The sequence below is a fragment of the Siniperca chuatsi genome, linkage group LG21, assembly GCF_020085105.1.
Source record: "Siniperca chuatsi isolate FFG_IHB_CAS linkage group LG21, ASM2008510v1, whole genome shotgun sequence".
NCBI classification, from domain to species: Eukaryota; Metazoa; Chordata; class Actinopteri; order Centrarchiformes; family Sinipercidae; genus Siniperca; species Siniperca chuatsi.
This window is the reverse complement of record NC_058062.1, coordinates 10,927,517-10,940,587: the sequence shown is the minus strand read 5'-3', so window position 1 is coordinate 10,940,587 and position 13,071 is coordinate 10,927,517. Positions and strand designations below refer to the sequence as shown.

The 13,071-nt window shown below is 42.3% G+C and overlaps 1 protein-coding gene across 10 annotated transcripts in view; it reads left to right on the top strand.

Moving 5' to 3' along the window:
- Positions 1–13,071, top strand: part of sdk2a (sidekick cell adhesion molecule 2a) — an 84,268-nt gene that overhangs the window by 56,272 nt on the left and 14,925 nt on the right. For all 10 annotated transcript variants that reach the window (XM_044181793.1, XM_044181794.1, XM_044181791.1 and 7 more), the window contains exons 6-24: positions 621–732; positions 1,157–1,347; positions 1,602–1,685; positions 1,815–2,009; positions 2,481–2,597; positions 2,864–3,031; positions 3,491–3,593; positions 4,539–4,715; positions 4,987–5,123; positions 5,581–5,728; positions 6,919–7,059; positions 7,436–7,617; positions 10,513–10,628; positions 10,835–11,030; positions 11,132–11,230; positions 11,363–11,554; positions 11,744–11,865; positions 12,007–12,116; positions 12,547–12,697. In XM_044181793.1, coding sequence (XP_044037728.1) covers positions 621–732; positions 1,157–1,347; positions 1,602–1,685; positions 1,815–2,009; positions 2,481–2,597; positions 2,864–3,031; positions 3,491–3,593; positions 4,539–4,715; positions 4,987–5,123; positions 5,581–5,728; positions 6,919–7,059; positions 7,436–7,617; positions 10,513–10,628; positions 10,835–11,030; positions 11,132–11,230; positions 11,363–11,554; positions 11,744–11,865; positions 12,007–12,116; positions 12,547–12,697 — 2,741 coding nt within the window. The remainder of the gene's footprint in view (positions 1–620; positions 733–1,156; positions 1,348–1,601; positions 1,686–1,814; positions 2,010–2,480; positions 2,598–2,863; positions 3,032–3,490; positions 3,594–4,538; positions 4,716–4,986; positions 5,124–5,580; positions 5,729–6,918; positions 7,060–7,435; positions 7,618–10,512; positions 10,629–10,834; positions 11,031–11,131; positions 11,231–11,362; positions 11,555–11,743; positions 11,866–12,006; positions 12,117–12,546; positions 12,698–13,071) is intronic.

Genomic DNA, 13,071 nt, shown 5'->3' with positions numbered 1-13,071 from the left:
CAAAATAACAATAATGATAATATAAACTTGATTAGGGACCCTATTACCCTGGGGTAGCCTTGAAAAAACTTAGGAAATGCACATGGACACACACGGGTACCCACAAACACACATGCATACAGTACTCACACGCAATACACTGTAAACGCGCAATCACTCAAACACATACAAGCGCACAAGCCCATACCCGTACTCTGGGGAGGTGGGGGAAAATTAGATCAGATTCAGAGGGAGATCACTGATTGAGGGCAGTGAATCGATGGTTGGCTGGAGGCTCCGTGAAACCCGTGAGTGATGGTGCTGCATTTAATCGCCTTTTGTGTTTGTCTCAATTATGCTACATAATGGCTTCTAACACCTGGGCTAACATCGTGCTCAGGAAATGCTGTGTGCTCTAGAAAAAGGATCTAAAGTAAAGACAGGGGTTTTAATAGTTGGGTGATAACATGCTGGCTACCTGCTGGTGAAGTGACAGAATGTCAGTCTCTATGTAAGGATCTAGTTATGCTCAACTGGCTATATCAGGCAGATGCACAGGCTTAATTTGAGGTCTGGATATAGTTTATAGATGTTTTTCACTTTTTTCTATCTACCTCAATGCGTTTCTGTGCGTGTGATAGATGTGGGAGGACCTGCAGATCCCATCGCTCCCTCTATCATCATCCCCCCAAAGAACACCAGTGTAACCATGGGGAGAAACGAGGCTATCATGGAGTGTGTTGCCAATGCAAGGTATATTTTAACACAGACACCCATGGATACTGAGGAAAAGACAAATGCAAATACACACAGACAGACATGCACACATTATCAAAACATCTCCACCTCACCTCCACATCTGATATTTTGTGATTTAAATTAATCTTAAATCTTTTGTTTGAACATGATAGAAAAGTATTTTGTATGTCTTTCATTTTGTACCTCTCCTCCATTCTACCCTTTGATTCAAGGCTTCACTCTGTTCTCCCTATCTCACGCAATCCAAGTCCTGAATTCAGACTATTATCGCCAATTCAAAGACTTAATCAGAATGACAGATGTATCCCATTGCTCCCTCAATGCTCCGTAACCTTGAAACAGAATATGAATCTGTATTAAAAACCATGCTCTCTATCTCTTGCTCTCTTTTTCTCCTTTTCATCTTTTTCTCCTCCAGACCCCTTGTCAAAATGAGCATTACTTGGAGGAAAGATGGGGTAGTGGTCAACACAGGGATCCGAGATTTTGGCCGTAGATTGGTCATCAGTTTGCCTGCAGTCAGTGATAGCGGCTACTACGAGTGTGAGGCGTCACTCCGCAGTAGCAGCGTCCCGTCAGTCACTGCTGGGGCCTTCCTGAATGTTCTCGGTAAGTAACCTACAGCTTACATTTTAACCTATCTTCACAATCTTAACAGAGCAGCTGAGCCTAAATTATCCAAATATTGCATCAGCATGCTAACCCCCTTATGTTGAGAGAACATTTTGTTGCTGTTTTATACTTCTGTAACTGAGTGGTGCAAATGCTAGTTCACCAGATAAGGGCCGAGATAAAAAGCACAGATGATTTGTGAGTTGTTTTTAACGGCTTTAATGTTTCATGCTTTTTCTTGTTTGAAACAGAGTATCCTTTGTTTGTCAAAGAGCCACCGAGTCACATCAGTGCAGAGATGGAGAAGGTGGTGGATATCCCCTGTCAGGCACGAGGTTAGTGGTGTTTGTTTTTCTCTATACTGTTGTGTGTGTGAAAGAGCAAGAAAGTCTGAGAAAAAGAAAAAAAAGAACAAAAGGGTCACAGTGACAAGGAAAAAAATAAATCCTCTCCTTTCTCTGCAGGCACTCCGCAGCCAGACATAGTGTGGTATAAAGATGCTGTGCCCATCAGCCCAGTAAAGATCCCCAGGTACAGGGTGTTGGTGGGAGGAAGTCTACAGATCAACGGTCTCCTGCCAGATGACACAGGGATGTTTCAGTGCTTTGCCCGCAATCTTGCAGGAGAGATCCAGACAAACACCTACCTAGCTGTTACTAGTATGTCCCCTTGAAAATTTTTCAAAGCTATCTGCACGTCTGCTGCTTAATTCTGCTCAACCTCCCCTCTCTGTTCCCTCCATTTTTTATTCTTAAATCCGCTCCTCTGTTCTCGCTTCTAATCCTCTTTTCTCCCTCTCTCTAGCTTGCCTCCTACACCCATCTATCTGTATATCTCTTCACACTGACAGATTTGTCACCTTGGATGCTCGGGCAATTATTGGCTATTTTTGAATCAGAGAATGTGCAGGAGAAGCAGAGAGATGCAGGCGCCTTGTCAGATTCTCAGAGCTGTCCCAGAGAATGAGCCCTGACAGCCACCCCTTTTGTCAAGTCTATTACGCTGTCAGCTGCCGTCTGCTTTATTAGGCAAAACGCTGTTTATGTCTTTCATTATCACCTCTGTCTCACCTGATGTTTGAATTTGTGCGTGTGTTTCTCTCTGTGTGAGTAAACCCCTCCCCCTCTCAGGTATCGCTCCCAATATCACCGCTGGCCCCTCTGACAGTGCCGTGATTGACAGCATGTCAGTCATTCTTCATTGTGAGACCTCAGGAGCCCCACGGCCAGCCATCACCTGGCAGAAAGGTGCGTGGGTTAACAGCATGTGGTTCAGAGGGGGGTTCATTATGCTGCATTTGGACTTGTCAAATGTAGAGCTATGGATAGGATTCAGAATATGCATTTTCTCAAAACAAGCTTCTACTTTTGCTGCACTGCTTTCCCTCCTGTTTGTTTTCCCTGACATTTCTCCAATACCCTAATCTCTCTTTCTCACTGTTCCCCATTTTTTCCCCCCTTTTTTTTCCTGTCCTCCATCTCATACCATCAATCACTTCCGCCCTTTCCTGCAGGTGAACGTGTCTTGGCCAGTGGCTCGGTCCAGCTGCCCAGGTTCACCCTGCTGGAGTCGGGTAGCCTGCTAATCAGTCCCTCCCACCTCTCTGACGCTGGTACCTACACTTGCATGGCCAGTAACTCCAGGGGCATTGATGAAGCTTCAGCCGACCTAGTGGTCTGGGGTAAGCATAACAGAAAGTGTATACTCTCTGCACACCATTCATATTGCTTGCATCATCTGCAAACCCCTGTGTCTTCATGTTCTACCTTGTCCAGTACATGTGGAAAATACTGAAATTAGTCCAAGTTAAACCTTTGGAAAATATAAAAAAAGAAAAAGAAACGTCCTTCTTTTTTAATCGATGACTTGAAGATGCAGTAAAGTACCTGGTTCCTGGAGGTCATTGTCAAGATTTTCTGACTATAGTCTAATGACTCATGCATGTACTCATTTCCTGTGCATAAATTCACATTACCAGTCCTTGAAAGCCTTGCAAAATATTCCACTCATCGGAAATACTGTATGATTCACTGTGTTTCAGAAAGACATTGAGTGAAAGATGAGACCAAGTCCAGTAAGCTCTGTTCAATCCGGAGTTCAAACACAGTCCCTGAATAACAACCTCTGTGTGTTTTCGCAGCACGTACCCGCATCACTAAACCACCACAAGACCAGAGTGTCATCAAAGGGACCAAGGCTGTTATGACCTGTGGTGTGACCCATGACCCCAGTGTCACTGTCAGGTAATGATGACATCCACTTGCAATATCTGTTGGAATTTTGTCAAATTTGTTGTCTTATTTTAATCACATACAATTAATGTATAAATGTCAATATCAGGTGTAGCCCAGTGGTAAATTCGGGTATTATAGTGTAAGGGAAACTGGGTGGGTTATGATTGATCCCTCTTATTCTCACACATGTCACTTTTTTTTTTAACTATTTCTTGATGCATCCCCAGTCTAGAAAACAAGCTTGGGTATCAGTGTCATGCTTAATTAGTTTATGAAATCTGCAAGAGATCTTATAGTGTTTATCCACCCTTAGACGACCTCCTATGGGAAGAATTTGAAACTCTTAGAGTCTGATTGAGGAATTAGTCCATCGCTTTTCCTCACTCTTCAGACAGACTTGAGCATGATAGAGTGTGTGTACATGCATCTGTCTCAGAGGGAGTGAAATGATGTCTTCGGAGCCCAGTGATTAGAGTGCCTGTCACCTGTGGGCCCACAGCATTGATCAGATCGCGGGGTAAACAGATGAATATGTAAACAGAGTAATAACTTCAGACAGCGCCTTTAATTAAACGCAACACAGAGGAGATTAGCTGGAAAGCCTGAACAGTCGCAATTAATCACAGGAGCTTCTATGCGTATGTGCATGTGTATGGGGGGTGCATCCATATGTGCGGTTGGCTATGTGACAAGGAGAGAAATGCATGGAGGAGAGGCTCTGTGCTGTATGTGTGACAGAGAGAGATGGTTTTCAGATTCAAATCACTTTGCCATCAGCCTCACAAAGCTTTTCATCGGTGTCAGCGCCTTCTGTGTTTTGCTGTATGAACTGACACAGAGCAAACGGATTTACTGTCACAACACTCAAAGATACAGAGTGTTAAAGTGTGAGTTTGGGTGTGTGCCCTTGTGTATGTGTGTACTACTCTTACATACACATGTACATACCTCCAGGTATGTGTGGGAGAAGAGTGGCTCGGTGATTGACGTGAACATGTCGCCCCGCCTGCGGCTGGATCCCGACGGGACCCTGCACATCTCCCAGACATGGTCAGGTGACATCGGAACATACACCTGCAGGGTGACCTCAGTGGGTGGCAATGACTCCCGCAGTGCCCACCTCAGAGTCAGGTCTGCATATTTGCCTCATGTCTCCCCTGTCTTATCTTGATGTCTGTATTTTTTATCTCTTATTTTCGTCTGACCGGGACATGATGGATGGATGTTTTCTCCACTGTTGTGGTTTATCACTGCTCTCCTCACTAATCCATCAAAGCCTCTAATATTTACAATGCAAGGCTCTCGGTTGGCTGTTTAATTCTGTTATTTGCTGCCTCTCTTCTCTGATTCTATTTCTCTTTATCACTTTGTCCCCCTCTCACACACACATATGCACATACAGGCAGCTGCCCCATGCTCCAGAAAACCCAATAGCAGTTCTGAGTACCACAGAGAAGAGGGCCATCAACCTTACATGGGCCCAGGCGTTTGATGGCAACAGCCCCCTGATCCGCTACATCCTGGAGGTCTCAGAAAACAGTGAGTGGTTCAGTGTGATTCCCCATCAGTGAGGCACCAGTGTCACCATTAACAATGCAAGTTGCTGAAAAAAATTGATGCATTTATTGTTTTGATTTTAAAGGTAATATTATTACTTTATACTCCCTGGAAGCACTTATTTGCTACCCCTCTTATTCTACATTTCTCATTAAGAGGAAAATGAATCTGAGGATGCAGATGGGATCTGGTTTTGGGATAATTGAATTTCAATCTGATAGTTAGAGGGAGTGTACACAAAATAAATGACTTGTTTTTTATCAGTAGCTGCAATATTACTACTGAAAATGAAACAATGGTGTGCAATAATAGTCAGGAATAACACTGAATTTAAATTTGAGTATGCGAGTGCTGTAGAGATTTTCCTCAAAAATGTAAATGTTCTCACAAGGTCATTTACCGTTCACTTGCTATTGCTCACAGCTCTGTCTATTCTCAGATGCCCCTTGGACAGTGCTGCTGGCCAACATTGAACCAGAGTCTATCGGGGTTACTGTTGGTGGCCTCATCCCAGCGCGCTCGTACCAGTTCCGCCTGTGTGCCGTCAACGATGTGGGCAGAGGCCAGTTCAGCAAAGAAACTGACCGGTGGGTACTGCACTTAGCTCTTCTGCATCTACTGAATATTAATAAAGTTGCTGGTAGTCTGTGTAACTTATGTGTATGCTTGCCGTGAGTACGGCGTTGCACTTCGAGGGCTTTCACAGTTCTGGAACAACCCGTTCTTCCCCCTCGTCTTCAACAGAAAATCCTGTGATTATTTCTTGTAAGTCCACTTTTTGGTCTTCACTCCTGTGGGAGTGAGTGAGAGATGAGCCAGCTTTGGGATGGGCCTTTTCAAGATAAAAGTGTAAATGAGCTGAAATTGCGCTTTGTGAAGACTTGATGGGTGCGCTGACCCAGCTTCATCTCTCTCCCTCCTATTAACGGTCTTTGCCGTACTTCATGAGCAAAATACAGAGAGGCTTGAAAGAGGCAGAGCTTCACACAGACTCAAATCTCAAGTGAATTGTCTCGACTAGCAAGATGAAACGGTCATAATCATGAATGCACACCCCACACACACTCACAAACACACCCATTCTCAGCTCATCACGAGTCACCTATACACACCACTGTCTGACCTTGTCTGCATCAACACAACCCATTTGCTGCTTTTATACCTGCTGCAAGGAACTACCTCAAACTGAAAGCCATCACTACCCATCACACACCTTTTGCACCACACACTCATTCACAGAGCTGAATTCCTGTGTGAATGTGCCCAGACAAGAGCGCACCACAGGAGGGTGACTGAGCGTCAGTGAGAGTGCAGGGCTTTTCTGAGGCATCTCTCTGGCACACCTCTTTGATCCTAAACACACTGCTTCATCTCCTCCACGGCAGTGCTCCGGTGCACTGGGAAGAAATCAAGATGTCATCTTAAATTGACTTAAGGGAAAAGTCTGGCTGGATCTCTCTTTCTTGTTCTTTTATATCTTTCTCTCATTTGCACTGTCTCTCTATTGTACTGCTTCATTTTCACCAAGGCCTCTTTGATCCCTGTCATGCCACAGCAAGATGTCCCTCTACAGTGTTGTTTGGACAAAGACACAGCCACACTTATCGCAACTTTCCTTTATGGTGTTCTGAAAAATACAAAAAGGGGGCTATTATGATTTGATGTCTATGATGAAATGGGATAGAAATATGCAGAAACTTGAGATAATGAATGCATGGTTTCACTCTTTGTCTCTTCTTTCACCTCTCTTTTCCTTTTTCTTTCCTTCTTGCCGCAGACTAACTCTCCCCGAAGAGCCTCCCAGCGCTCCCCCTCAGACAGTCATCGCAAGTGGCCGCACCAATCAGTCCATCATGATCCAATGGCAGCCACCCCCAGAGAGCCATCAGAATGGTCCCCTCCAGGGCTACATCATCAGGTAAGAAGACCATGACAACCTGCCTAATTTCTTCCCAAGGATAGGTGCCTGTCTGGGCCAATGCCATTCAGAAGTGATAATAACTGTTATGTCAGCTCCTTTTCTTGTTCTCCATTTCGCTTCATTCTCGCTCACCGCTGCAATAGAATAATTGGTGTCAATTAAATACCTTCCGCTCCATTCATCTGTTGTCACCTCTCTTTTTGTAACCATTTTAAAACTGTTCTGCATGGCTTCTCTTCCATTACTGCTTTCCCTCCCTTTCTTTTTTCAGAGAGTCTGTGTTCTAATATATTTATATTCATGTGTGTCTGTGTGGTCTCTGTCTGTCTGTCTCTTCCTCCCTCTGTGTATCGATTACTCCCTCTGCTGCCAGGTACTGTCTGTCAGGGCTTCCAGTGGATTGTCAGATGAAAAACATCACCAACCCAGATCAGACCAGTCTGCTCCTGGAGGACCTCATCATATGGACCAACTATGAGATCGAGGTGGCAGCCTATAATGGAGCAGGCAGGGGCACCTACAGCCACAAAGTAACTGAATGGACATTGCAAGGAGGTGAGGGCAACATGCAGGCTTTATATCATATACTGTACATTCCCACGGAAGTCTACCAGCAACCCAAGCAGCCAAAATCAAGTTAAGGATTGTCTGCAAGCCAGGTTATGAATTTCAACATTTTTCCTGCAGCTTAGTTGCTATAAGTACTAGATGGCTGTATTTGGTTCTTCAAATTCCATTAATTACCTCCAGCCTCATCATGTTAGTTCCTTGGATAATGCTAAACTTGCAGCATAAAACTTGTGACTGATAGTTAATCCAATCATCTGTTTTTAACGATGAAATTAAGAGTTTTGCAGCCATGTTTTTTCCACAGCTCGCTTTTTAAAAAACCTTTCCTAACCTTGAAAAGGTGATTCACACATGTTGTTAAGAAGACTACTTACTCCTGTCTCAATCAGAAGTCAGCAGTTTGTACAGATGGCAGCAGCAATGCTTTTAAAGGAATGTCAAAGAAAAGAAAGTGGCTATCTAAGGGCTATTTGCCTCTAAGCAATGCTTATTTTGTTTTGTCAGGTTTTATCTAATTCATTTCTCACTAAGTGCTGCAGTACTGAGCCGATAGCTTCATCAGAGCCTTTCTTTTAAATTCATTCCACTCTTTTTCTTTGATTTTTGTTTTTAGATTGATCACTGTCATCTTGTTGATTTTTTACTGTATCACCTATTTTGGTATGGTTGTGTTTACTGTTTTAATTATCCACTTTTGAATTTTGTGCTCCAAAAAAGTGCTCCATGAAAAAGTATACTGTTACTGTATACTGTTTTTTTTCTGACTGCAGCACTTCACAAAAAAAAGTTTGTATTGAGCACCTCGACCTCTCTGAGCACATATTTAATTGTTTCTGCACGTGAATTACCAGGTGATGATGTGCGTCAGACTTGTGAAATGCCTTTCGATGGTGTCAAAGGAAGCTGCCTCAGTTGATTTCTTTTCTCATTGTACATTCTGAGTAGTATAATTAGAACACACATTGTGAACTTTCCCCGGTGTCATACAGCTACATATTTCTGTCATGCCCAGTAATTCCGACACCTTATGTTCCTGTCTATTCAAAATCCCTGTCTATTCAAAATCCCTGTCTATTCAAAATCTTCAGAGGATAAAAGTAACATGTGTTACTGTAAAATTATACCAAGCCAAATCTAAAGAGACTACACATAGGTTGTGAATCTGACATTTCAGAATAAATTGAGGTATAAAGCCAAAGTGGGATTTTATAATGTGACTCAACCTTAAACCTCACATGAACATGCTGACTTTTTGTCAATAAATATAGGCTATAGCTAATGCATCCATGTTTTTATTACAAGAAGATGCTCTCTTTACTGGCTTTCCTAAAAAGTCAATTCGTAGATTACAGTGAATTCAAATTGCTGCTGCTAGACTTTAACAAACACAAGAAAGAGAATATCGCTCCTGGTTTAGATATGCTGCGCTGGCTACCAGTTTGATTTTAAATTCCTTTAACTTGTATATAAAACTTTGAAAGGCTTAACACACTCATATATCTCTGAATCCCTGTCATGTTAAATCCACTCCATGAAGAGAGATCCTCTACACCACACTCACTAAATATTCTCAAGAGCACTCATAAGAAAATTGGGAGTGTTCCCACTTCCTATTCTGTTCCACTCCCTGCTCAGATACAGTTATTAGAGAGGATGAATCAGCAGATATTTTGATTTCATTAGATTTTATAGGTGTATAAGGTTGTATATCAGTCTGTTACACTGGTTTTAAGTTAATTTATTTATATGGCTTTTTGTCATGAGCAAGTCTAAAATACTTTACAAGGACAAAAACTCTACAACACACACAAACTTTGCTCTTTGTCCGAGTTGTTGTGCTGCATGTCAACTTCCGCAATGCTTATTTTTGTCACTTTTGACAATCATTGCTCTTGATATGCTTTCTCTGGCCTTTTTTTTTTTTTGCTGTTTCATCTTTACATTCCTCTGAATAGGTATTTATTGTTTTCTAGCTCATTTATATTATGAGCGCTGAGCGTTTGTTTGTGTGTATAAAAAGATGGCTGTGTGTGTAAAAAGATGGCTTCTATTTCTGTCAGTTTCTTCTGGCTGGATGATTACAAAATTATGGATTCTACCTGGCACCCATTATTGTTAAAACCTTGGAAACTTCAGCGTACTTTGTGTGATGTCTGATCAATCGATTAATTAATGAGCGGGTCCAAATCAGAGTCAGTCTGGTGCTTCTGCAAAAAAACAAATGTACTGCATTTGTAAAGAAACATAAGATTGTTGTGTTTAATTAACAAAACTTTGAAACCTGGAAGGTATGGCAAACATCACCATTTTATTTCATTTCCCTTGCGAAAAATAAATAAAAATTTCATCATCCAAGTCACTGTCAGTGAATAACAACAGCGAACAAGGCATTCATGTTGTTTAGCTCAGCTCTCATTAATTGGATGTTTCCATCATTCACTCCATTAAACGCACAAAAGCAAATCATGATGTGCATTTAAATGCATTCAAAGAGAATCGAGGATAGCATGGGGATATGAGGACCAATACTGGCCAGTCAGCTTCATTAATGTGTGAGTCCCCGACTGTTTTCCGGTGTTACATCAGAATCGCATGCTCACTTCAAACAAACTGCTGCAGGGTTCACCTGGAAGCCGCCTGAGGCAACCGCTCTCACACCTGGTTTGATTGGCATGTTCTTACCTCCCCAAATGAGCCAAAATAAAAAATGCTTGAGCCTGATTCTCATGCTCTAAACACGGCTGGTCTGAAAGTGCCTGTTGTACATTTTCAAGTTTTTTCCTTCCCTATCTCATCACTATTCGTCTGCCTGTCCCTCCCCCTCTGTGCTTCTTACTCTATCTCTCTGTCTCTCCGTTTTTTCTCCTTCCTCTGGATCAGTGCCCACTGTGCCACCAGGAAATGTACAAGCTGAGGCTGTCAACTCCACCACCGTGCGTTTTACCTGGAGTGCCCCGAGCCCTCAGTTTATCAATGGAATCAACCAGGGATATAAGGTAAGCAGCCCCTTTCTGTCAGCTAGTGCACTCTAGTGGTCAGAGGTAGAAGAGCACTCTGTCAGTTTCTCAGTGAATCATAAACAGATGTGAACAGTTTTTATTTCACTTTGTACTTTATTAAAACTTAAATAAATCTTGATGCTACCTGTCGTGTGCCTAAAATGTACACATGAACTCCCTGTCCCTTATTACATAATTTCCAGCTGTTGGCGTGGGAACCCAGTCGTTCAAACGAGGTTGCTGTGGTTACAGTGCGTCCCAACTTCCAGGACAGCGTTCATGTTGGTTACATCGCTGGCCTGAAAAGGTTCACAGAATACTACACATCAGTATTGTGCTTCACTACCCCTGGAGATGGCCCACGCAGCCCGCCCCAGCGGTTACGCACCCATGAGGATAGTAAGTGTTCCCATTTAGTGTATTATATAGTATTTGTAGATAATTACATGTCATGACTGTTGTTCTGTTTGTGTATTACCATTTTTTATTATTATTTATAGCCCCCGGTGCTGTCGGCCACCTTAGCTTCACTGACATCTTGGACACCTCACTAAAAGTCAGCTGGAAGGAGCCACAAGAGAAAAACGGTGTTCTCACAGGTAACCATAGATACAGTAACTATGTAACGTTAACATGTCTTCTCTGCTTATCTCAATTTATGAGTCACCAAGCTGTGTTTACTGTGGACACTACCTACTACTTTACGTTTTGGAATTCGCCACTACTTCCAGGCTATCGTATCTCCTGGGAAGAGTTCAACAGGACCAATACTCGGGTGACCCATTATTTGCCCAACCTTACTCAGGAGTACAAGGTGACTGGGCTCACTGCCCTCACTACTTACACCATCCAGGTAGCAGCCATGACCTCCAAGGGCCAGGGCCAGCTCTCTGCCTCCACTATTTCCTCTGGTGTACCACCAGGTCAGTCTTCAAATGAGAAGATAAACTATTTGACTTTAAGCTAAGAATTTATAAATAGTATTGAGTACAGCTAGATTTTAAAATAGTCATTCCAATTAATGGGACTCAACAGATTTCTACTCAGTTATTTCTAAAAGCAGTGCTAATTGGAATGTTATTTTAATCTGTCTTCATCCATCCTCTTCACAGAATTGCCCGGTCCTCCAACCAATTTAGCTATCTCCAACATCGGCCCTCGCTCTGTCACTCTGCAGTTCAAACCTGGTTATGATGGCAAGACATCCATTTCCCGTTGGCAGGTTGAAGCCCAGGTAAGGCGCTTCATATCTATTTCAACATAATGAAAACAGTTGTTTGGTGTCTTAGTATTGGTGCACATGTTTTACGATACCAGTTAATTTGTTTAATTTGTTTAGCTGCTGATATCACCCCATTCTCTCTGTGCATTTCAGATTGGTATAATAGGAGAGAATGAAGAGTGGCTGATGGTTCATCAGCTGGCTAACGAACCTGACGCTAGATCACTGGAGGTCCTGGACCTGAACCCCTATACTTTCTACAGGTGAGCGCGCACACACACACACACACACACACACACACACACACACACACAGTTATACAGTACAGGTACTATATATGAAAACATGACAACATCTTGCACACCCACATCTTATAAAAAGCACATTATGAAAATGTTGCAAAATGAAAAATCTGCTAACCTATAAATGTGCCACTTATTATCCTTTAGTTTGATGAATCAATTTGCTGTAATCCAGAATATGTTACTTTGATGGAATTATTTTCTCTAGTTGTTTATTCATAAATAAATCATATTCTCTGCTACTACAATGACATAATTTCCTTTTGGGCATCATTAAAGTTTCGTCTAATCTAATCTAAAGTAATCTAATCTAATCCCTTCCCATATCATCATGATTAAACACCCACCTTTAGATGATTTATCCACTATCAAGTGGTTTCCTTTGCCCCAGGTTCCGAATGCGTCAGGTAAACATTGTGGGCACCAGTCCTCCCAGTCAGCCCTCCAGGAAGATCGAGACCCTGCAGGCCCCTCCAGACATCTCCCCTGCCAATGTCACCCTGCGCACAGCCAGTGAGACCAGCTTGTGGCTTCGCTGGGTGGTAAGTTGCTACAGCTCATTGCACATTGGGCCTGACTCAGTGTGTATGAAGTTAGTGGAATTTTATTAGATTATTATTAGTTTAAGATATGCATATGTGGGTTGTTCCTATTCAGACTTGGACTATTGAAATTTTGCACTGTAGATTTAGGTGCCTTTGCATGCATATAAGCTATTTGAAATTGCTATCTGTCTTTTTTGTTGTTCTCATTGGTATGGTGGAAAATCTTGTTGGGACTGAATTGGCAAAATGCCCTTGGGATATTAAGTGGATACAACATTTATAAGATAAGCTTTGTAAAATCAGATTTAGGCAATTTCATTTTCATCAAAATCACAAAAATGCAATTTTTCATATATTAAAAGCTTTGACAA